At 48.1% G+C, this 23,847-nt stretch overlaps 1 protein-coding gene across 1 annotated transcript in view; it reads right to left on the bottom strand.

Moving 5' to 3' along the window:
* Positions 1-5,735: 5,735 nt before the first annotated feature.
* LOC126577886 (cubilin homolog) overlaps positions 5,736-23,847 on the bottom strand; it is a 39,287-nt gene continuing 21,175 nt past the window's right edge. The window contains 7 exon segments of the mRNA XM_050239940.1: positions 5,736-6,524; positions 7,466-8,290; positions 8,354-8,434; positions 8,511-9,877; positions 16,367-19,430; positions 19,493-19,683; positions 19,753-20,091. Of these exon segments, the coding sequence (XP_050095897.1) occupies positions 5,736-6,524; positions 7,466-8,290; positions 8,354-8,434; positions 8,511-9,877; positions 16,367-19,430; positions 19,493-19,683; positions 19,753-20,091 (6,656 nt within the window).

The raw sequence follows: 23,847 nt of genomic DNA, 5'->3' as shown, positions 1-23,847 counted from the left end.
TGCGGTCAAGTGTTTGCCGTTTGTAAAGTGATTTTGTCATCATCTGTGTCACAGCACCAAACTTTGTCACAGCACCTGTAGACGGTGCGAGAATTTCCCGAGAATGAGAAGAGAATGAGAATAGAAACTGTCAAATCCATACAAATCCGAACCGAGAATGCTTTCGCTCGTGTAGAAACTGAGAATACAGCGAACCTGAGGCTCAGCTGAGCTACCTGTCAAACTATCTGTCATTGCCTGTTATTTTGACAGCAAACCGATTCTCGGGCCATTCTCAGCAAATTTGAGCAAATTCTTGAACCTGAGATTGCTTCCAGACGGTAAACGAATGCATCGCGACGACTTTTGCTCAGTCTGAGCAAAAACTTTCGCGAAAGCGTGTGTTCTTCGACAGACCTCCGCCAGAGGGCTTTTTTTATATGAAATGACAGCTTTGACAGCAGTGTTCGTTCGTTCGCGATGCATTCGCTCCCTACACGGGCATCCATGCTATCGCGATCAAACTTTCGCGCACTTGTATGGGGATGACGTTTATTCGCCTCGTCGTCGCGATACTTTCGCGATACATTCGTGCTCGTTTAGACGCAATCTGAGAATCGTTTCACCGTCTAGAGGTGCTGTCACATGTTATCTAAAGCAACCAGCAACTATTGTGAGAGTTTTGGAGAAATTTGCTTGAAAACCTCCAGAGCTTCTAACCTAGTTTTTCTAACACATTGCTATATGGGAGGGGGGAGAAAGGAAGGGAATCCTGGAAAAAGGACCCGAAGTTGGTGAAGATCGGCCCAGTAGATTTGGAGATATGCGCGCACAAACAAACATAGGGGCCTATTGCGAGTGTCTTGTCTTGAAAACAAGACTGCTTTACAACTGGTGAAACATGAACTGTATGAACCATGAATGAAATATCAATGGCAACTGCGACGAAAATAAAAAAAAATGCGTACCAAAAACGACACAGCTGAACTGGCGACTATAGTGAAGTCCACAGTTATTAGGGACACTCCTCAAGCAGAGCCAGCTCTATCTAAGCGGAGTGATCACTGAAAGGGTTCCGCGAACAACTGAGTGGACTTGTGTGGCAAACGCGCTAGTCAACAGTAGTTTTTTGAGATTTTCCAATCTTTTACAATTTTCTGTAATGATTTGTGCATTTTGAGCAATTTCCCGTCGACGACCCGGTATAATGCTCCTGCATTATCGAATCGAAGGTATCGAAGAAACCACCCAAGAAAAGTGACGATCCGTTCCGGGTTGTGTTCTGGCGGCGAATGCCGTTTATTTCGTTTTTGCGTTTTCTTTTATTTACCTCCACGTCCATCATTTTATAAACATTCAATTATATCGCGTACCCAGCGCGTACTGACCCGGCGTGCATGCTCGTGCATGCTTGCGCGTTAGCGGGGTCAGTCGCCTTGCTGCTCGCTTCGCTCTTAGCCCTAATTAATTATTATTTCTTCTAGGAATTCGCATATCGGCCGTAAGAGATGATTTGTTTTGGGGAATGGTGTGCTTGTGCGGAATACGCACGAGCATACCACACCGGGCACAAATAAATTCAAAAATTCAAGAAAAAACTGTTTCCATACGTCTGCTCGCCATGTTCAAGAAATCGTTTGGATTTGTTTGCTTAGCTGCGGAAATCACAACAAGCATCTCCAATTTGAGTCTCATTTCACAGACTCGCAGTCTGGTACCAAAAGGTACACGACTGGAAAAGTGAGGCTCGGTAGAGTTTCGGTCGACTTTTTCCGTTTCGTCAAAGTCACCATTGATAGCTAACGATGTTGGTTTTTGGTGGTGTTAGTGATTTTTATGGTGGTATTAGGAACTGTTGTGTATTCGGACTCACAAAAAATTACCGGTTTATTCACTAATTCAAAACATGATTGCTGAGTTTTTACATCAGCTGTAAAGCAGTCTTCGCGGACAACATGGTTGTATGGAGCGAAAGCAGTTTTGGCAACTGCTTTTAAAGGGACCCCTTTAACAGCCGCGAGCTAGCCGCGCTCGCGGGAACAAAAAAGCGAGTCAGCCGCGCTCCCGCGAACAAAACATGAAATATTTCGCCAAAACTGCTTTCCCCCCATACAACCGTGTTGTCCGTGGGGTGGCTGGGGGCATGAATTGTCTGCGAAAAAATTATTGGACCGAATTAACATCTGCGATTCTTTGCTGAAACGAAATGAAATCGAACCGTTTCTGAAGCGAATGGTAACAGGAGACGAAAAGTGGATCGAATGCGACAATAACGTGTGAAAAAGATCATGGTGCAAGAATGCAGAAGCTACACAAACAGTCCCAAAGTCAGGATTGACGCCGCGGAAGGATATGCTGTATGTTTAGGATTGGTTTGGGATTGGAGAGGTATCATTCATTATGGGCTAATCCAACCTGGTCAAACTCTTGATTCTAGACTTTACTGTGACCAATTGATGAGATTGAAGCAAGCAATTGAGGAAAAACGGCCATAATTGGTCAACAGAAAGGGCATCGTCTTCCACTATGACAACGCTAGACCACACACATTTTTGATGACTCGGCAAAAACTGGGAGAGCTTGGCCGGGAAGTTTTGATGCATCCTCCATATAGCCTAGACCTTGCACCATCGGATTACCACTTGTTTGGTTCTATGCAAAACTCCCTTAGTGGAGTACCGCTACCTTCAAGAGAAGCATGAGAAAACCTCGTGTCACAGTTTTTTAACGATAAACCACGGAGTTTTTACACTAAAGGAATTATGTCTTTAGCCGAAAAATGGCGAAAGGTGGTTAACCAAAATGAATCATATTTGGTTGAATATAGTTGCTTAAAACAAAAAATATATCCCTTTGAAGATTTACCAAAAATACGAAAAGACTGATCCAACCTAATAATTGGAAAAAATCTGGAATCGCACGTAACAAATATAGCCACAGTTCTCTAAAGACTCTCGGATTTAGGGCGCGATTTAGGAAAACGAGTCGGGTAGTTTTTGGGCGAGTCGACTCGTCGATGCAAAGTTCTGCATCGCCGAAAACGAGCGCGAGACGACCCAACTCGTCACTGTCGAGGACCCGAAGGCCCTCGTCCGAGCTGTCAAAGTGGACGAGTTTGTTTTGATTTTGAGCAGGCCAAAAGTTTGTAATATCATTGAAATAATCCACTATTTACGCTTATGATAATCAGTAATTTGTCACATCTTCACTTTTAAGCACTTTAATGCAATTTCAAATTGCAAATGCAAATTGCAAATGCAAAATGCAAATTTCAAGCCGGATTGAACTCGGCTCAAAATCAGGAAATCTGTCAAAATCTAAGACCGTTTCTACACTGCGCCAAAATTTTCGCTGCCAAAACGAAACTTATTGGATTCCCATAGAAATCTTTTGGTAAAACTGTACGACAGCCCCCGTGAACTTTTTTATCGTTTATGTTTCATTTTCCCGGACGAAATTCATTTTAATTAACGCCCAGCTTTCAAGCCCCCATTATAAACTGCATGAAAACGATAAAATTCAAAACGATAGAAAGAGAGGCAACTATGAACGAAAGAGAGAGAGAGCATACTTATCGATCAGCTGTTTCCTGTCAAACGTATGAAACGATACAAATGCAAAAATAGCATGGCGCATGCGTAAGTCACTAGAGTGAAAGAGATAGTTATATTCCGCTATGCCGTCCCGAGGCAACATGGCCGGTTTGTTGGTAAACAATACAACGCCATCTGGCGGTCGCTGTGATGGCCTCTGCAGATGGCGTTGATATATTTGCCCCCCCCCCCCCCCACCCCCCGTTTGAATCGGCGGTTGGCGCGTGCGCCCAATGCACCATGGTTTCTCGCTCAGCGTTCAGCCATGCCACACACGGCTGGCCGTTTGCTAGCGCACTCGTGGCACATCCTCTGCTGGCCGGCTGGCTGCCCAGCATCGACCGCTCCGCGACACCTAAGACATCTGGACAGCATTATCAGGCTCCAGGTCATGGACATTGCCAGGTGCGGAGTTTGACTGGGGCGGTACATCTCCAAAACGATAACGAAGGTGTCCAAAGGTCAGCTCAGTGTGGACAGAAACCACACGCTGAGCATAAGGACAAATGCTGGCTTGATCTCGACAATTTATAAGTCGTGCGCGTGGATGCATGTCCGTTAGTTTGAAATTTGAATTTTCAAAACGAATTCGCCTCTACTTTCAATTCGCCTTGGTAACCTATAGCTGTGCCTTTCTTTCAAAGGTTGGCCTCTCTCTTTCTGGCGCATTGGCAAGGTAGGAAATCGGGAACCCTGCTAAAATGGTTGCCAATTTATACTGGCGAAATCCCGCAATGACAGTTAAGCGGGGAGTTCACGGGGGCTGTCGTACAGTTTTACCAAATAATGTGATTGATAACGGTGAAGATAGACGACTCCAATGCCATCTATTGCCAAAATACGAAAATACTGGTGAAACGGGTCGACTGCCCCCGTGAACTCACCGCTTAACTGTCATTGTGGGATTTCGCCAGTATAAATTGGCAACCATTTTAGCAGGGTTGCCGATTTCCTACCTAGCCAATGCGCCAGAAAGAGAAAGGCCAACCTTTGAAAGAAAGGCACAGCTATAGGTTACCAAGGCGAATTGAAAGTAGAGGCGAATTCGTTTTGAAAATTCAAATTTCAAACTAACGGACATGCAACCACGCGCACGACTTATAAATTGTCGAGATCAAGCCAGCTTTTGTCCTTATGCTCAGCGTGTGGTTTCTGTCCACACTGAGCTGACCTATGGACACCTCCGTTATCGTTTTGGAGATGTACCGCCCCAGTCAAACTCCGCACCTGGCAATGTCCATGACCTGGAGCCTGAAAATGCTGTCCAGATGTCTTAGGTGTCGCGGAGCGGTCGGTGCAGGGTAGCCAGCTGGCCAGCGACGGACGCGCCACGAGTGCGCTAGCAACCGGCCAGCCGTGTGCGACGACATGGCTGAGCGCTGAGCGAGAAACCATGGTGCATTGGGCGCACGCGCCAACCGCCGATTCAAACGGGGGGCAAATAAATCAACGCCATCTGCAGAGGCCATCACAGCGACCGTCAGATGGCGTCGTATTGTTTACCAACAAACCGGCCATGTTTCCTCGGGTCGGCATAGCGGAATATAACTATCTCTTTCACTCTAGTGACTTACGCATGCGCCTTGCTGTTCTTGCATTTGTATCGTTTCGTACGTTTGACAGGAAACAGCTGATCGATAAGTATGCTCTTTCTCTTTCGTTCATAGTTGCCTCTCTTTCTATCGTTTTGAATTTTATCGTTTTCATGACGTTGATAAGGGTGGGTTAAAAGCTGGGCGTTAATTAAAATGAATTTCGCCCGGGAAAATGAAACATACACGATAAAAAAGTTCACGGGGGCAGTCGACCCGTTTTACCAAAATACTTATTGGCCAACCTAATATTAAGTGTTCCAAGCTTTAAAAGCCGTCCCCCATTTTTTGAATGAATGAAACCGTCCACCATTTTTTCGATTCCGCAGCCTTCGTTTCGCTCTGATAGCAATGTTGCAAAGATCATCCATGGTTTATATGTGGCAAACACAGAGCCATTGGCAGCGGTGAAATCATCAAACACAGAGGCAGGACCGTTCTGACCGTTGCGTTACCTTCCTTTTATTGTCAAAATGCGTGTTGACGTATCCGAGCTATCCGAGCACTGGAAAGCTGAAGCGTCGAGCAGCCGTGTCTAGGGGGACACCGTTGTCGTCCTACCGAATCAGGTTCACGGAAACTTGACGTTCTCGTCCGGTTCAACGGCCATAAACCTCAACTTCCAGCCAACGCCGTCAAAGTGCGCCGATCGGCGGTAGAACAGATCCACCACGTTGGATCTGCTGACGAAGCGACTCATATGTGTGCTAGCGCAGAGTTCAATCGAGTAAGTCATAATTGTCGAATCGTCTACGACTGTCGGCTGTAGCAGCCGCAGGTAGTCGGTGTTGCACGTCCGCTCACTGCCCAAATCGAACACGTCGAAGTGCAGGGCGACGACGAGATTGTCCGGCACGACCAGATGCCACCAGCAGCCCATCGGCTCGTGCACGCGGTTCGGATAGTGCGGACTGGTCAGGTATCCACCGTAGTTGTACAGCACACCCCCACAGCCTGGACTGTTGCTGCTAGCAACGTAGGTGGCGTCCAGGAGCAACGAGGCGTTGGCTGCGTCGGTGGCCGGTAACACAAAGTGCAGCGCCCGGCCGGTGCTGAAGATGGGATTCGGCGTTACCGCTCCACAGTATTCCGCTAGGAGGCTCCGCTCTGGCCGCTCGCCTGTCCCATTGTACACTCGCACCGCGTGCCCTCGATCACACTCGACCTGCTCGAGATGGAATCGGTTGAAGTAGACCGCGATCGTGTGGTTCTCTGGCACCTCAATCGTGATCGTGCACGATCCGCGTTGGCCACGCACCGTCCGCAGGATCCGACCCTGTAGGGTGGTGTAGTACTGTGCGCAGGAACCGAACAGTCGAACGCTCAGCGTCATACTACCGCTCCCCACCGATGACACGCGCTGGAATTGCACCAACAACTCGTTTTTTAGAACAACCATTTATTAACCTAAACGGTCTCCGGCCCTCTGCCACACCAACGGCAATCCGTTCCTTTTCAGGCTAATCCGCTGGTGCAGCCGGCCCTCCCACTCACTCCCACCACTGAACTCTTCGCACTGCTCCTCTCAGAGCGGGCGAGAGCCCATTACGCCGCGTTAGCGACAGGAACCGGGCGTCCTATCGCTTCCCTTGGCTGTTGTTGCAGGAGCCGACGCCGAAATCGCCTCTCCACTGCGAGGATCGCTGCTTCTTCGTCGACAGCTCGTCGACAGCGCTCGACCTCCTCCAAGTTCCCCGATGTCAGGGCTGCGCGGAGCTCGTCCTGTGCTCGTCGTAGGCGGAGTCGTGCCTCCACCACTTGCCGTTTCGTCGGATCAGCCTCTATCGTCCTGGCTGCTCTCCGATCCCGTGCTCGTGCGTTGCGCTGCTGCCGTTGCAGGGCGACGCGCTGCCCTGCCTCCGATGAAGATGAGAGCTGACGTCTCTCTGCTCGTCGTCGACGCTGTGCCGCGTTGTACCGTAAACGGCGCGTTTCGATGATTGCGGCCGCTAGGGCGGGAGCTGCCGCTGCCTCAAGTCGTGCTACTCTGGCCTGCTCCTCGGCCCATTCACGTTGCAGTTGAGAGGTGATGTCCCGGGCGGCTCGACTCACGTTGTCCCATTCGTGTGTCCCCTGGAGCATGTGCTCCAAAAGCGCTTCCGGCGTCAGAATCGTGCCTCCCTCCGTCAGGCATTGATCCCGAACAGCGCTGAACCGAGGACATTCGAACAACACATGTTCCGGGGTCTCTGGCACTCCGTGACAGTTGGTGCAGTCTGGGGACCGAGTAAACCCTCTGCCGTGCAGATATTCACGGAAGAAGCCGTGGCCGGAAAGAATCTGCGACAGGTGAAAGTTTACTTGTCCATGGTTCCTGCTGAACCACCGCTCCACATCCGGGATAACGCGACGAATCCACCGACTGTGAAGGCTCGCCGTCCTGTCGTCCTTCTCCTTGTCCCATTCCTGTTGCCAGGCCTGGAACGTTGCGGCGCGCTCGCGCTTCCTGATTGTCAGAGCGCAGGCCTGGTGTTCGCGGGTGGCCCTGTAGCAGCGGGCATCTTCGTTCAGTCGTAGGCATATTGGGACAAGCCTAGCCAGGAGTACCGCCGACCAGTAACTAGCGGTGCGGAAGGTGCTGGCGACGCCTTTCGCCATTTCGCGTTGCACTCGTTGCAGGATGCGCCGGTTACATTGCAGATTCGTCGCTTGCTCTGCCCATATGGGGGCAGCGTAGCACAGTGTCGAGTCGATGACGCTGGCTATGATCTTCCGGGACTGGCTCGACGGTCCGCCGTGGTTCCGCATGGCAAACCGGAGAGCCTGGACCTGCTTCATTGCCTTCTCCGCTATGAACTGAACGTGTGGCCCCCACTGGAGGCGCTCTTGCAGCATCACGCCCAAGTATCGGATGCTTCTCGATACGCTGAGTGCCTGTCCATCCATCTCGTAAGCCGTGACCCTGTCATTCCTCATCGACGTGAAGACTAGGGTCTCCGTCTTCTCTGTAGCCAGCTTCAAGTCGTGAGCAATCATCCATCCCCGCACCGCATCGACTGCCTCTGTTGCTAGCTCAATCGCCAGTGCTGGTGTTGCCAACAACTCGTTCGTGATTGAGATGTACGAGCTCGGTAGGCCGTTCGAGCCACCACAGTGCTTGTGGTAGGCCATCGGATAGCTGACATCCTTGGGGAAGCGAGAAACCGGTAAAAAATGGGTCAACCGTTTCGCCGGTATTTGGTTACTTACGTGAGTGAAGTTGACGGAGCTAACGGAGCGGCCATGGTAGACCAACGATTCCCCCAGTCCTTCGTATATGATGGGCTCGTGCTGGAAACATTACGGAATAACAGATTTGTACTACGGTTATGGTCACTCCGGGATCACTGATATTGCGGCCACTCACCGTAGCATCCCGTATGCCAATGTAATTCTTGCAGCGGTTCAGCTCACCGTAGCTAACGAGGTCGAACTTGAGGAAGTGCAGCTCAATCTGGTGGTCCGGTGGTGCCCGAAACACCCAAAGGCATCGCTGCAAGATCGGTGGCTGGTCGTCGGTGGCCAGTGGTGCAGACACGATGACCTCGACATCCGGCGCTAGGGCGTGCTGGAGTGGACCACAGAGCGACCGTTCCATAGTGACGGTTGCCTCAAGTCGCATGTCCAGCAGCAGCGCGTCCGAATCGTAGGTTACGTAGTGCAGGTGCATCCAGGGACCAGAGCTGTGTTGTGCCGGTGGTGCCACCCTGGTACCGCAGTATCGCCCAATGAGTGGCGACAGCACACTGAGACCATCGTGCAGATCCACATACAGTGCGTCCGAACACGAGCCCTCGGTTGCACTCGCATTCCGTGCCGTCTCGAGCTGGTGGAAGGGCGACCCAAACCTGATCAGCACCGTGTGGCCGGTCGGTACCTGGAAGGTGTAGTGACAGTCTTGCGCAACGCCATCACCTCGAACGCTCAACAAGTAGCGCGGCGAGCGCTCGTCGAGCGTTATCGACCGGTCACAATCGGGACCGTACAGGATAAGGGCGACCAAGGGTGATGACTGCGTCTGCTGGCCAACCCGGTAAGATATGATACCGTGGCTTCCGCTGATTGGCACAACCGGTGCCTGGCCTGTCAGGTTACCGCACAGTTTCACCAAACGATTCTTCGCGGTCAGCTCGAGCCCACGGTATACCTCGACCACATCATCCTGGCAGTCGGTGGAGTGACGTAGGACGAGTTGCTCGAACCGTACCGTCACCTTCTGGCCCGGTGGTATCGCTAGGTACCAGCGGCAGTGCAGTGGTGACCAGTACGATGCTCCATCCGGCAGCCCGCTCGGGGGACTTTGGATACGCTGGCTACTGGTGACATTATCATCACACGCACTGAGTCGATACACGAAGGTGAATCCAGGGGCCTCCAGGGATCCAGGGAGGGAACTTCGGAAAACAACTCGCGCCCGATCGAGAGCACGGAACGGGACAACCGGACCCACCCGCCCACAGTAGCTACCAGCCAGCTGCCAGGCGTTTGGATCGGTCGACCGCTCATCGCGTCGGTAGAGCTGCAGGCTTGCCGGGGCGGACTGACAGGACGGACGGGGCAAGGGACTGGGGACCTCCGCAAGCTCAAACCGTCCGAAGCTGAGTTCGATGTGCCGGTGTTCGGTGGCGTTCGGCGATGCGAGGATCGTATAGGAACACTGCTGATCCGGGCTGTACGGTTCCGGATAGTTGGGGCTCAGGATAAGCTGCGGTTGCTGTTCGGCGTAGAACACACCTGTTAAAAACATTTTTAACAGTTTTTTATGAATGCTAAATCAATTTAAGTAAAATGGACAACGATATCGCTTTTGGAAGCAAGCCTCATGCAGTTTCCCCAAAAACCAACGTGTTCAATATCGGTGCCCGTCCAGTAGCATAAAAATGAATGGACCGATCGATTTGAAATTTTGAACATCACAAACACACGTTTTTAAGAGTAGCGAGTACGTAAGGTGGTTTGATGTAGGCAAAACTGGGAGGTGGACACATCGCCTTATCCCAGAAATTGGTCCATGGGTATCCAGAAAACATGGTGAGATAAACTCCTACTTAACCCAGATCTTTTCAGGAAACGGTTATTTTAGAGATTATCTTCACCGGATAAACAGAGCCAAAAAACCGTACTGCCCAGTCTGTAAAGGCGTTGACGAATTTCCTGAGCATGTGTTGATGACCTGTCCTAGGTTCGCAGAACCAATAGAGGAACTGACAGGGTGCATTGGGCTGGACTTCTCGGTTGAGAACATTGTCTCACGAATGTGCCAGAGCTCTGCTGCCTTCGAAGCAGTGAACAAATACATCAGCCACGCGATGGTGAAGCTATTCGCAAAGTGACAAAGTGTTAAAAAACGAGGGTCGGATGCACCGTTCGGGTAGCTATGGGTAACACCAGTGTCATACCCATTTGTGAGAGCGTCGACAGATGTTGATTGGGACGTTTAACGTCCAGCCTCCCCTTTGAAGGATGCCGCAAGGTACTACCGAAGGGGGTTAAAGGTATTGGAAGAGTGGTTTTAGTGGGTAAAAAGCCCACACTACCGAAGGGAACTCTCACATTCCCCGACGTGCCTATGAAGGTTTCCCGCCCTACAAGTGTAAAAAAAAGGTGGTTTGAACAACACTACTAAAAAAATATAGTCGTTTCAGACCTGTGCTTTCGCGGTGTAAGTGCTTCGGCACAGCAAACCTTGCTGCGAGTCATCTCGAAAGAGGCATACAGCAGCAGTATGGTAACGAAAAACCATGCTGGTTTTAGTGGGTGTGTATCCCACACTGTTCCTGAGGGGTTTCCACAAGGTTCGTACATTAGTATTCCACCTAGTTTGTTAAATGAAAAAAGCCACGTTGAGTTTTGGTTGGAGTTCACATTTTTTTATTCGAATGTTGGCAGTATTTTGAAGTTGCATCGTAGCATCATTTTTCAGCTGCAAAATGCTGCCAAAAATCCTAAAATGGGAAATTCAACAAAACCTCGACGGGGCTACATAGATAAACTTAAATTCTATGAAAAGAATATAAAAGAATATAGATTTGCATATTTCAGAAGACTCATCACACGGCTACGATGAGCACCGAAAAAAGTATCTTTTCGAACACACCCTTCTTTTTAACCCTCGGTTGGGCACCCGGCGTTTATCCCTTCGTTGGGCACCCGGGTACCCGGGTACCCCACTCATGTGCACAGCATAGCTAAGTGATTGTATCGCGGCATTTGTCGATTTTATGGCGAAAAGTGATTCGCCACAACCTTTTTAAAGGCATTAGCATCTTTGTAATGGTAATAACAGCCAGTCAAAACATTAATAAAGCAATACAATTGAATAATTAGCGAATGGCTAGGTCTTGCCAAGCACGTCGTAGACATCGGATAGAGAAGGAAATGCTTATTTTGGATTAATTACATCGTATAATAAAATTGCTTTAAGTCAAAACATCAACAAAATCGTTTTAGTCTAAACAAATTACTTAATTATGGCATGTTACTTGACTCTCACACTCGGGCCTTGACTCGGGTTGGCACAGAGTCAAGTAAAAGTCAGTCGTGCAAATCCGTCTGATACAGGGGTCACATTCTGTTCCGTTCCGTTGTGATAAAAATATGGATCTACCGATCCATAAAAAGTGTGGTGTACTTACATACAGAAGATTTCGAGTCTGAGGATAACGAGGATGACGATGACTATTTCCCGCAAAATGAAATACCATCGGATTGTGACATTCCTGGTAAATTTCGTTTCATAGTTTTCGTGAACATCTTCAATCCTAATTTATATACAGGTTGTACCATAAAAAAATGAGAAAATCCTTTATCAAAGTTTAAAGCCATTTTTGTAGGTTTTCTAGTGTTTTAAAATATTTAAATTGACTCTATATTTCACTGTTTATCAAAAACAAACAAAATGAGTGGGTTTGTCGGCCTGTTTCCTCAATTAATTTCTCCAAGCGGTACCGAATTCGAGTACACCCTCGGTAACATAGGTGTCAAACTTAGAAGACCAGGGTTTGATGATAAACGACTTCAGCGAGCCAACCGATGGTGTAATGATTCACAGATCTTAACCCGAACAAACACACATATTGAATAGCCACCACAGTTTAATTCAGGACCGCTTGGAGGGCATACATCATTCGACCAAAAATGCATGTTTTCCTTCAACCATGTTTGAGTCCGTTTAGACGTATGGCAGGGGACTCAATCTTGCTGAAACTCAACATTTTTTGGAGTGTCAAAGTTTGCTTTAATTCATGGTAAAAGGTGATCCTTCAAAAATTGATATACACATTTTAATATGGGATTTTATTCAAACTGGTGGCATTATCAAACCATTAGAGACAACTGCTGCAAACATCATTTTTCCAGCTGGGATCTCGAAAGTGGACTTAAATTTTATGTTCTTTGGACCATCCTTAGTCTTTAGGGGCGATATGAGCCTATTCGTGCAGGAATTCCATGCTGGATCAATCGTGAAAAGAGAGAACACGACATCGTCTTTTTGCTCGCAAAGTAAAATCGACACTGTTGCCTTTGAGTACATTTTTTAGATCAGACAACTTTTGCACGAGTACTTTTTATACATCATTTGATAGATATGAGTCTCACGAATACACCAATACCCCATAATGCCATCTTGGTGTTAGAAAAAAACCAAAAACTCCAAAACAGAGCAACGAAAACATTCTCATTTTTTTATGGTACACCCTGTACATAATGTCTAATGTTTCCATATTCAAACCAATTCAAAACGATTTCTAGAACATGAGAACGGCGGTGGCTCTGGCTGTGAAGATGAAGGTGAATTTGACGAGGTAAATGGTGATGTAATTGATGAAAGTGAAAATTAAATGACTGCCAAGGATGGCACTAAGTGGAACAAAACACCAATAATAGGACATCAAGTGGCAATGCGCAATATTGTGCGGCAAAAGAGTGGACCTATAAAAAAAAAACAGAGCTGCTATCTATTTTGGAAACATTCAAATTATTTTTCACTTCAGAAATAGCAGATATAATAATTCGTCACACCAACAAGAAGGCTGCACGTACTTATGATGCGTATAATTCGCAGAATAAAGACAAAAAAGCAGTTACGTGGACAAATATAGATATAGATGAATTGTATGCCTTCCTAGGAGTGTTAATAACGTCTGGTGCAAACAATTCAATCAACGACAATGTCCATGACATGTGGCAGTCATACTCATACCCACTCTACCGTGCAGCAATTGGAAGCAAACGCTTTCGAAACATAATACGGTTTATTAGATTTGATGATGCCAATACTCGGGACGAGCGAATGAAAGAAGATAAAGTTGCTCCGATACGAGATATTTGGACAATGGTAAATAACAATTTGGGAAAATATTACAAGCCGTCAGAATACTTAACTATCGACGAGCAGTGTTACTAAAGTGCGAACACGCCGCGAGATTGCGGTTTTTGTAGTAGCTGTTTATTTGACACAGCAAACTCAAAAATAGTCCGCCTCTCTCGGCGTTACGCTTAGCACTGCGGTTTTGTCCTGGCTGCAGCACTGTCCTGCCCTTGCTCCCCTTGTGCGCTGGGCTGCACGTAAGCTTGCAACCGTGCACGCAAGTGAGCTACTTGCGGCTGCTCGCAACAGAGCAGCTCTTTCCATATCGAGGAAGAACTAAAATGACACAATATATTCCATCAAAGCCGGCAAAGTACGGAATAAAAGTTTGGTGGATTTGTGATGCATTAAACTCTTATCATCTAAATGGCCAAATTTGTTAGAGGCAGTGGAATTTGGGCGGTAATAGAAAGTACAGTGGTTTTATTCACGTATGTTACATGCGCTTGGTAGGACGGTTGGAACGCGACTCAACTCGATATGAGAGAGTGCCGTGACTCTCTGGAAGAACGCTCCGGAAGAAGAGAGCGTCGGCTCTCTCGCTCTCCGGCATCGGTGCAATCGAGGGGATTCTCAATATGCCCGACAGTTTTAAACATTTTTCCCTGAAAGCAGATCCTTTCAAGAGAATTGTGTAAAAGTTTTGGATCAATCGAAGAAAAACTGACAAAGATAACGATTTTTGAAAATCCGCGTTTCATACAAGGCCCCATGCAGCTTGCTACTTTGAAGAACGTTTCCCAAAACAAACGTTTCCAAAGTCGGTGCCCATCGTACCGTAAAAGCTACAAGGCCGATCGATTTGATATTTTTAACACATAATCTGTACACTTTTTGCCAGGTAACCCCGTCGAGATATCTTTTAAATTGTTTATACTTTTATTTAAACAAATCTGTAAAGTTCGTTTTTCATGGCAGAATCGCAAAAGCATCACTTTTTCAACTTAAAAAATCTGCCAAAAATCGAAAAATTGGAGTATCAACAAAAACTCTGCCTGGCTACCTAGATAAACTTATAATCTTTCTAATGAATATCAATTTGTATTTTTCTGATGACCCATCACGCAACTACGATGGGCACCAGAAAAAGTATCTTTTCGAAGACACGACTGCCTAAATTTGATGGCATGGATTGATTTTTCAATGAATGATGCTCAAATCAATACTAAATATTCTTCAAAAGTTGTAGATTATTATGTCATTTATTTGAAAAAAATACACTTGAATGGTTACGTCACAAAAATTCGTTAAAAACGGGCCTTTTTTGGCCCGAAAATAACGAAGTCCCCCATTAAGTCGCTGGCCGTCAAGGCATAATGCCATAGGCAAACGCGCACTGCACTCGCTGCATGCAACAAAATACAATCGCGCTAGGAGGAATGGTTCACTCTCCGTCTGCGATTGCTTCTATGCTATCAGAACAGCCCCGCTCGCCTCGAAGGGCCAGATATTACACCTGGACCTGATAGAAGCTCCTGTTGCTAAAGAGTAATCTTTGCATTCCTTGCATTAGAACCCGAAGCCAATCGAAGATTGTTCTGGCTCTGTTCTGGATGTTGTCTCACGTGCTTTTGCCATGGGCAATGCATGGCACTGCAAAATATTATCGGCAGGTTTCGGCTGTTCGGTGGATATGCTGTAGGGCTGTTTGATTATCGCCAGATCGTACCGAAGACAACGGCTAATCAAATGATGAAACAAACCATTACAGCATAAGTTAGGATCAAAGGTAACATTATGCTCTTCGAAAATCAAAAAGATGGGCCAGACAGCCATCAATGGCAACATTGTGGAGTGGCTACAGATTAGGAAAACGATTAGGAAATGTTTCACCTTTTCGGTATCAAGGTGCACTGAAAAAAATTGAGGCGATATACATAGACACGGATGCGGCAAAGCTGAACGGGAGCCTAACGGCACCTGCTTTACTGTTCCATACGGTGACAACTTGCAGGACCTGGACCTGAACCGGGAGGCAATGGCAATCAACCTGGCCCAAGGTCAGTCGGTGCATCACTTTGGCCGCTGAAGAATTTGATCAAGGCTTAATCTTACATTCGACTGCAATGTGCATTGTGTTGATCGAATGTTTTGCGATCAGTGTAAATAAACAAGTTCAGACCATCCCCATTGGTTGATTCCCTTTATATTCTATGTTTTTTTTAGTTCTTTATGTAATAAAACAACAATAATAAACAACTCAAAAGACACAAATGTTACATTTTAGTTAATTATCAATTAAAGGGCCGGTGGAAATGATTTTTTTTTTGATAAAGTGTTGTTTTGTGATTCAAAACATAGCCCATGTACACAGCCAACGTGTGGGGTACCCGGGTACCCGGGTACCACCTGGCGGGTGTTAATTTCATCGGGCCATAATTACCTTTAACAAAAAAACTTACTCGAACAAAATCGATCGCGACGATTAGAAAAATGAATGAGAAAAACTGACAGTTCGTGTCTATGTTTTGGTTGCGTTGGAGACACTGTATTCGCTTTGAGATGTAAGAAATTCGTAAAGAAAGTTCAAGGAACTGCTCGTTTGATCTAAAATTAGGAAATGTATCATTTAAACAGGCAAAGTACATAATATACTTGATAAAACCATTGAACTTTACCGGAATCAAACACACGCTGGTTTGGTTTGGTGGAAAAAAGGGGAAAATTTCATAACTCTCGATGTAAATGATATGACGGTTAATATTACTGGGCTTAATCAATAGATGTTCATTCTGCATTCAGACAATCTTCACGATCAATCTATTGGACGTGGCGATGTTGCATACACAAATATGCGTAAATAATATTTTGCTTGCTCGCATTTGCTTGCTGACCGACCAAAGTTAACTTACCTCCACAGTTGACTTCCCAGCGGATGGTGAAACCATCGGATTCAGTATCGTTGTCCGTACGGAAGAGGATCCTGAACGCCGGGCCGGTCGAGTTGAACACGCCCGGTACCACCTTGCCGCACACGCGGCCCAAGCTAATCCACGCACCCTCCACTCGCTGATCGAACAGCTCCAAGAAGTCCTTGGTACAGCCCGGGCTCTTCTCGATACTGAACCGCTCGACGAACCGAACGCTCACGTGCCGACCCGGCTGAGCCTGCAGCAACCAGACGCATTCGACGTTCGGTGGATACCAGCTACCGTTCAATGGTGGCCCGAACGTTAGGGTATCGCTGTGTAGGGTACCACCGCAGCCGAACGGTTTGCCGGCAAGCAGCAGCTCAAACGATCCGACTCCGGTTCCGCCCGTGACGTGATACTCGACGTACAGTTCGTGCCGATGCGTAGCGATCGAACCGATTATCGGGCTGTCCTTGCAGAACCGTCCAATCCGTGGGCTCGTCGGTAACGGTCCATTGAAGATCGTCAGGTACTCCTGGTCACAGGGCAGCCGCAGCTCGAACCGACCCACCGTGATCTCGACCAGTGTGCCCTTCGGATAGAGCACCTGCCAGGCACAGTGCAAGGGATGTCCAGTGGCGTTGTGGCTACTGCTACTGATGTTGGTGATGGCCGAACCGGCATACCGACCGCCACACTCGAACACCCGATAATCCAATTTGAATCCCACCGGTGGTGGCCCGTTTTCCGTTTCCGTCGCCTCGCGCATCAGCTCGATGGCAGTATCGGAGAAGGGCGAAAGGATGAGTGGTTTGCTGTTGCTGCACAGCTTTCGGAGCAAGTGTTTCGCACCGACGATCTGAATGCAACTCTGGCCCAACGGACCCGCCACTACCTCCCGGAAGTTCATCGCCAGCGTAACACCATTACCGCGGTCAGTACGGCGATACGTGCACGCCAGCGTACTGGCATTGGACGGTGTCTCGATGGTGCCTTCCCAACCGTTCAAGTTCCCGACACAGAGTGTTGGTTCCGCGCTGCTGAAGCGCACCTTGAACGTACCCCGGCCGAAGATCTCACGCAGCGAGAAGTAACGAATCATTAGCTCGTTCGAGCTGCTATGGATCGGTGTCGGCAGACCGTGCGACGGTGACTCGTACGGTATGCGCACGAATTCCCGTGGTTTGTCTGTGGCGGTACTGTGACCATCGTAGAACAGCAACTGTCGCTCCCGTCGGTGTGCTAGCGTTGGATCGAGGTCCAGGAATTGGATCTTCACACGCTGCCCGGTGGGCACGGTAATCCGCCATACGCAGTGCCTTCGGTGGGACATCTGGGTGTCATAGCCGGGATTGGCCACCTCACCGAACGGTGCCTCGATCCGGTGGGAACAGCTATACCGGTCCGTTCGGTACGTTAGCTTGAAGCCCCGGTACCCGGCACGCGCCGTTCGGAGTGTCCGGAAGATGGCTACCACATGGACCACGGGACTTTCGATGGGTGGGGGTATGGTCGTACCACAGAACGTTCCCAGCGGCAGCATGAAACTCCCGTTCGACGACTCCATAACACCGTACAACTGGACACTGTCAGTGTCGGCGCAGCCACCATCCGCCGGGTTCCCCGGTAGGTGCAGATCGGTGAAGGTCAGCTGAGGGGTCGCTAGGGTCGGTGGGTTAATGTGGTACTTACACTCAGAGTGCGCAGGATAACCACCGGGCACAGGGTAGTTCTCGGACGTAACGGTACCACTCATACTGCGGCTCGACCGACCACAGCTGGCCAACGATACATGAACTTTCAGCGGTTTGGTACCGTTGCTTCGCTCGTCAAAGTACCGCACCCGCATACCGTTGCCGGTCGTGTAGATATGCTGTAACGTAAAGGAATGGCATACGCGCAACAGTACCGGTGCACTCTCCATCAGGCCATCCAGTACCTCCAGGTAGTGCTGGTCACAGTTCGGTGCTAAGAACGTTGCGGTATCGAAAAAGTCAAGCCGCAGCAGCTGACCGGCGGTCGCCAGAATCTGCCAGACGCAGTCGAGGTACGGTGGCGGTGCCGCCGGATAGTTCGGTGTCCGGAGTTCCGCTGTGTTGTGGTGCCGGTCGAGCAACACTGTGCCACCACACCCCAGCGATAGCTCACGGTACAGCAGCCGGAAGTTGTTCGAGCTCGACCCGGTGCGGGCCGAGCTTCTTCGGTAGTGCACACGGGCGCCGTTGCTCGTGGTGTGCTGAAGACCGGGCAATTCCGTACCTTCGTACACACCGAGCGCTGGCGCACGATTATCGAGCCCGTTCCAGATTATTACCAAAGCACCGTCGCTCGCGTTGAGCTGCTCGAACTCGAACTCGATCTGGCGACCCATAAGCACGGTCACATTCCAGGTGCACCATTCTAGGTCCGGTCGTACTCCATGCTCCAGCTCGATCACGCCTTCGGGGGCCGTCAGGTCGCCGCCACACTGGAGTCGCACCGTCGCCAAGAACCCGGTCCGATTGTGGTAGTAGTCGGTGCGGAAGTTCAACCTTAGATGGGGTGTCCCCGAAATGGTCGTCTCGTTGGCGTGTCTGCCCTCGTACCGACAGACACGCTCGAGGGGAATCCACGTGGCGAGATCAGTGGAACCTTCCAACTCAACGTAATCGGCCAGACACTTGGCCGTTTCTTCCAAATCCACGACCACCAGCCGTATCACGGGGTGATAGGTACGGATCGCCGACTGGAACGTCCAGCTGCAGAACACTCCAGCTGCATAGCCGTACGGATACCCGGGTGAGCTGACGTTGATCGTTGCACGAACGTCATCGAGCACGATCAGCCGGTTACTGGTGCAGGGAAGCAGCTCATCTTTCGTCCTGGCAGCTGGCACTAACTCACCACTCATCACGACCAGCTGGTGCCATTGCAGGGAAAAGTTGGACGGTCCCCTGGCGTTCCGGTGGTCGAGCTGAATGTACACGACGTTCGTGCTGGAGGTGAGGGGATCCGGTTTCACGTAGCCACAGGCGGTCAACAGCTTCCGTGCCTCGTCGTCGTCATCGGCGTCTCCATCGTAAATCTACTGGCCAAACTCTCATTATCCTGTTGCGTCTAGAAGGTTCTAAGATGGCGAGTACTCACCACGAGAGATCCATCACATAGATCCGGCAAGTCGCTGCTGTGATCGATGCCAAACTGGTTGAAACTGATCGCCACCACCGATCCGACCGGGACCGAAACGCGCCAGCTGGCATCCCGTGGCGCGTAGTAGCCCCGGGGATACAGCGGAGAGGTGATCACTCCGTTCGAACCATCAAGCTCGGCCAGTGACTCTACATCCAAAAGGGAATAAATGCATGAATGAAATACCTCTGGAGTGGAATGCGAATATCCGTGCGTACCGTATGAATACTGTGCCAGGAAGCCGGTAGCCACGGTTGGACCACTGGAGCGGAACTTGATCCAGAAACCGGCTGCAACGGTCAGGTTGGTCGGTAGTGGTTGGCCGACGCCACAAAAATCCCCCAACAGTCGGCCACTGGCAGCGGATTCACGCACCTCCAGATAGTCACTGTTGCAACCGTCGGTGGGGACGATGTCGAGTTGGGTGATCTCGAGCCGGATTCGGTTGCCGGGCGATGCACTCACCTCCCAGACGCACTCGACGCCGGCCGGGTAGGAGAGGGGAAAGTTGGGCGAAGCGAACATACCGGTCAGTGCGTCCAGTCGCCCGCCACAAGCTGTCAAGGAAAGGGTGATCGACACCAGTTGGTAATGTGGGTAAAAAAACCATTATTTACATATCCAAAAAAACATGCATACTTTCGAGGATTACGTTTTTTAATTATCCTGGAGTAGAGGAGAGGGGAGGGGGTAGAAGGGATGTATTTGGTAGATAATAAGTCCTTTCGTGTCCCCCAAAACCCCCCCCCCCCCCCCTTCTTCCTTCAAGATATTTTTAAGTTTCTGGCACATTTGAACACCGTGTCCAATGTATTCTCATATAACTTCAATAATTTATACAGGGTGTTCCAAATTAAAATTCCGAAAGTTAATTGAAATAAACCACACTTAGAATTCGAATTTCATTGAAACTTATATATCAAGTTAAAGTTTTGTTTGTGCCATTTTTGTAAAATACAACATCATTTAATTGTCCACCAAGAGCTTCCTCGCACACCTTGATCCGGAACAGGTAATTTTCGATGACTTTTCGACACATATGGGGATAATATCTAGATATCTTGGGTAATATGGGAGAATATAAGATATCTTGGGTATAACTTCACGAAAGTTGTCTTTCAAATGTTCCATGGGTTAACATGCGTCCAAAGCGCTCACCATTCACAATTACTGTCTCGCCGTCGTCATTTTCAAAGAAAAAAGACCCGATGAGTACGATGCACATTACGATGATGCACAGGTCTCACACTAACCGCTACGGATCCAGTTTGTTCGAATTTACACACTACATTAGCAATTGTGTGCTCTGTACGCCGTCCATGACGACCGAAATCCGTCCATAGTGCTCGACAAATATTTGCCGAGTTTTCATAATTTTCATAGTATTATTTAACAAAATTAACACGTTGTCCGATGCTAAACCGATCCATATTGTAAAATGGTAGACACTCAACTAACGATATGACGTTTTGGTGAACAGCTATGGCAAACGGTTGTCAGCGCAGAGCTCTATACTTTCGGAAGCCCGAAATGGAATACCCTGTAGTTTCTTAAAGGGTGGACCATTCATTTCTATCAAAGCGTTCTTTTGTAAAGAATATTATACTAATCAATTAAAAAATATGTTTCTGAGTAACTCCGCTCCTATACCTTTTTATTAGCTTCAATAGCTTCTCAAGTCCAACGCACGTGGCTCGGATGACTTACATGGCCATTTCATCCTTTTTTTGTTTACTAGGTAAGCGGCCCGGTTACAGAGCGATGCACGAAAGCAGGATTATTTTGAATTTCATTATTTTTCTCTTTCCCTAGCATTCAAAAATGCTCTTCCATGTCATTCTAATGTTATTCATCTCTACTTTATCAAGGATGCTCGATAGCTACACATTTTTGTTATCTTCGCGGCATGAACAATGTTGCTGGCGAATGCAGCGGTTGATAAGCCAACTCGCAGCCATGTGCTCTGATAGCTAAACCGCCCGGTTACAGAGCCTCGTTTGAAAGAATGATTGTTTGAAATTATTCCTTTTCCATTTCTCACCAAACAATCAAACATGTCCCTCCATTCCATTTTAACCATATCAATGTTGACTCTTTTTTCAATTTGATTCCTTACAATTCTGAGCGTTTGCTCGCGATGTCACCGGAGGAAGGGCTCTCGTGGTGCAGCGATTGATCTTGCACCAGGTTGATTGTCATTGCCTCCCGGTTCAGGTCCAGGTCCTGCAAGTTGTCACCGTATGGAACAGTAAAGCAGGCGCGTCTCATTGCCCATCACCCGTTTGGCTTTGGCGCATCCGTGTCTATGTCTATCGCCTCAATTTTTTTCAGTGCACCTCGATACCGGAAAGGTGAACCATTTCCTAATCGCTTTCCTCATCGGTAGCCACTCCACAATGCTGCCGTTGATGGCTGTCTGGCCCATCTTTTTGATTTTCGAAGAGCATAATTTTACCCTTGATCCTAACACATGCTGTAATGGTTTGTTTCATCAATTGATTAGCCGTTGTCTTCGGTACGATCTGGCGATAATCAAACAGCCCTACAGCATATCCACCGAACATCCGAAACCTGCCGATAATATTTTGCAGTGGCATGCATTGCCCATGGCAAAAGCACGTGAGACAACATCAGAGCCAGAACAATCTTCGATTGGCTTCAGGTTCTAATGCAAGGAATGCAAAGATGACTCTTTAGCAACAGGAGCTTCTATCAGGTCCAGGTGTAATATCTGGCCCTTCGAGGCGAGCGGGGCTGTTCTGATAGCATAGAAGCAATCGCAGACGGAGAGTGAACCATTCCTCCTAGCGCGATTGTATTTTGTTGCATGCAGCGAGTGCAGTGCGCGTTTGCCTATGGCATTATGCCTTGACGGCCAGCGATTTAATGGGGGACTTCGTTATTTTCGGGCCAAAAAAGGCCCGTTTTTAACGAATTTTTGTGACGTAACCTTTCAAGTGTATTTTTTTCAAATAAATGACATAATAATCTACAACTTTTGAAGAATATTTGGTATTGATTTGAGCATCATTCATTGAAAAATCAATCCATGCCATCAAATTTAGGCAGTCGTGTCTTCGAAAAGATACTTTTTCTGGTGCCCATCGTAGTTGCGTGATGGGTCATCAGAAAAATACAAGTTGATATTCATTAGAAAGATTATAAGTTTATCTAGGTAGCCAGGCAGAGTTTTTGTTGATACTCCAATTTTTCGATTTTTGGCAGATTTTTGAAGTTGAAAAAGTGATGCTTTTGCGATTCTGCCATGAAAAACGAACTTTACAGATTTGTTTAAATAAAAGTATAAACAATTTAAAAGATATCTCGACGGGGTTACCTGGCAAAAAGTGTACAGATTATGTGTTAAAAATATCAAATCGATCGGCCTTGTAGCTTTTACGGTACGATGGGCACCGACTTTGGAATCGTTTGTTTTGGGAAACGTTCTTCAAAGTAGCAAGCTGCATGGGGCCTTGTATGAAACGCGGATTTTCAAAAATCGTTATCTTTGTCAGTTTTTCTTCGATTGATCCAAAACTTTTACACAATTCTCTTGAAAGGATCTGCTTTCAGGGAAAAATGTTTAAAACTGTCGGGCATATTGAGAATCCCCTCGATTGCACCGATGCCGGAGAGCGAGAGAGCCGACGCTCTCTTCTTCCGGAGCGTTCTTCCAGAGAGTCACGGCACTCTCTCATATCGAGTTGAGTCGCGTTCCAACCGTCCTACCAACCGCATGTAACATACGTGAATAAAACCACTGTACTTTCTATTACCGCCCAAATTCCACTGCCTCTAACAGGTTATGGGCCCAGGTAGCGTAGTCCCAAGCAGTGTAGTACCAGGTAGCGAATCCCTGGCAACGTAATCTCAGCTCAAGCAGCGCAATATCAGCCCAAAGTGAAGTGTAAAAGAGTGTCAGTGAAGTGAAATAGCATCTTTCGCGTAAAATCCGATCCAGAATGGAAGGAAACCGCTTCTCAATCACGAAGCTGAACAATAGCAACTATCCAACGTGGAAGTTCAAAATGGAGCTGTTGTTGATACGTGAAGATCTCTGGAAGTACGTCGAACCGGGAAAGAAGCAGGCAGAAGTAAAGGACTGGGACACAGGCGACTCCAAGGCAAGGGCGACGATTGGCTTATTGATTGAAGATAATCAACACGCACTTATCCGCCAAGCCAAAACAGCCAACGCAGCATGGAAAGCGTTGCAAAACCACCATGAGAAAACAAGCCTCACATCAAAAGTATCCCTCCTGAAACGCGTTTGCGATAAACGGTTTACAGAAGGTGAAGATATGGCTGAATTT

This window comes from Anopheles aquasalis, chromosome X (assembly GCF_943734665.1).
Source record: "Anopheles aquasalis chromosome X, idAnoAquaMG_Q_19, whole genome shotgun sequence".
NCBI lineage: Eukaryota > Metazoa > Arthropoda > Insecta > Diptera > Culicidae > Anopheles > Anopheles aquasalis.
Note: the sequence above shows the minus strand (reverse complement) of the source record. Positions and strands in the feature narration are given on the sequence as shown.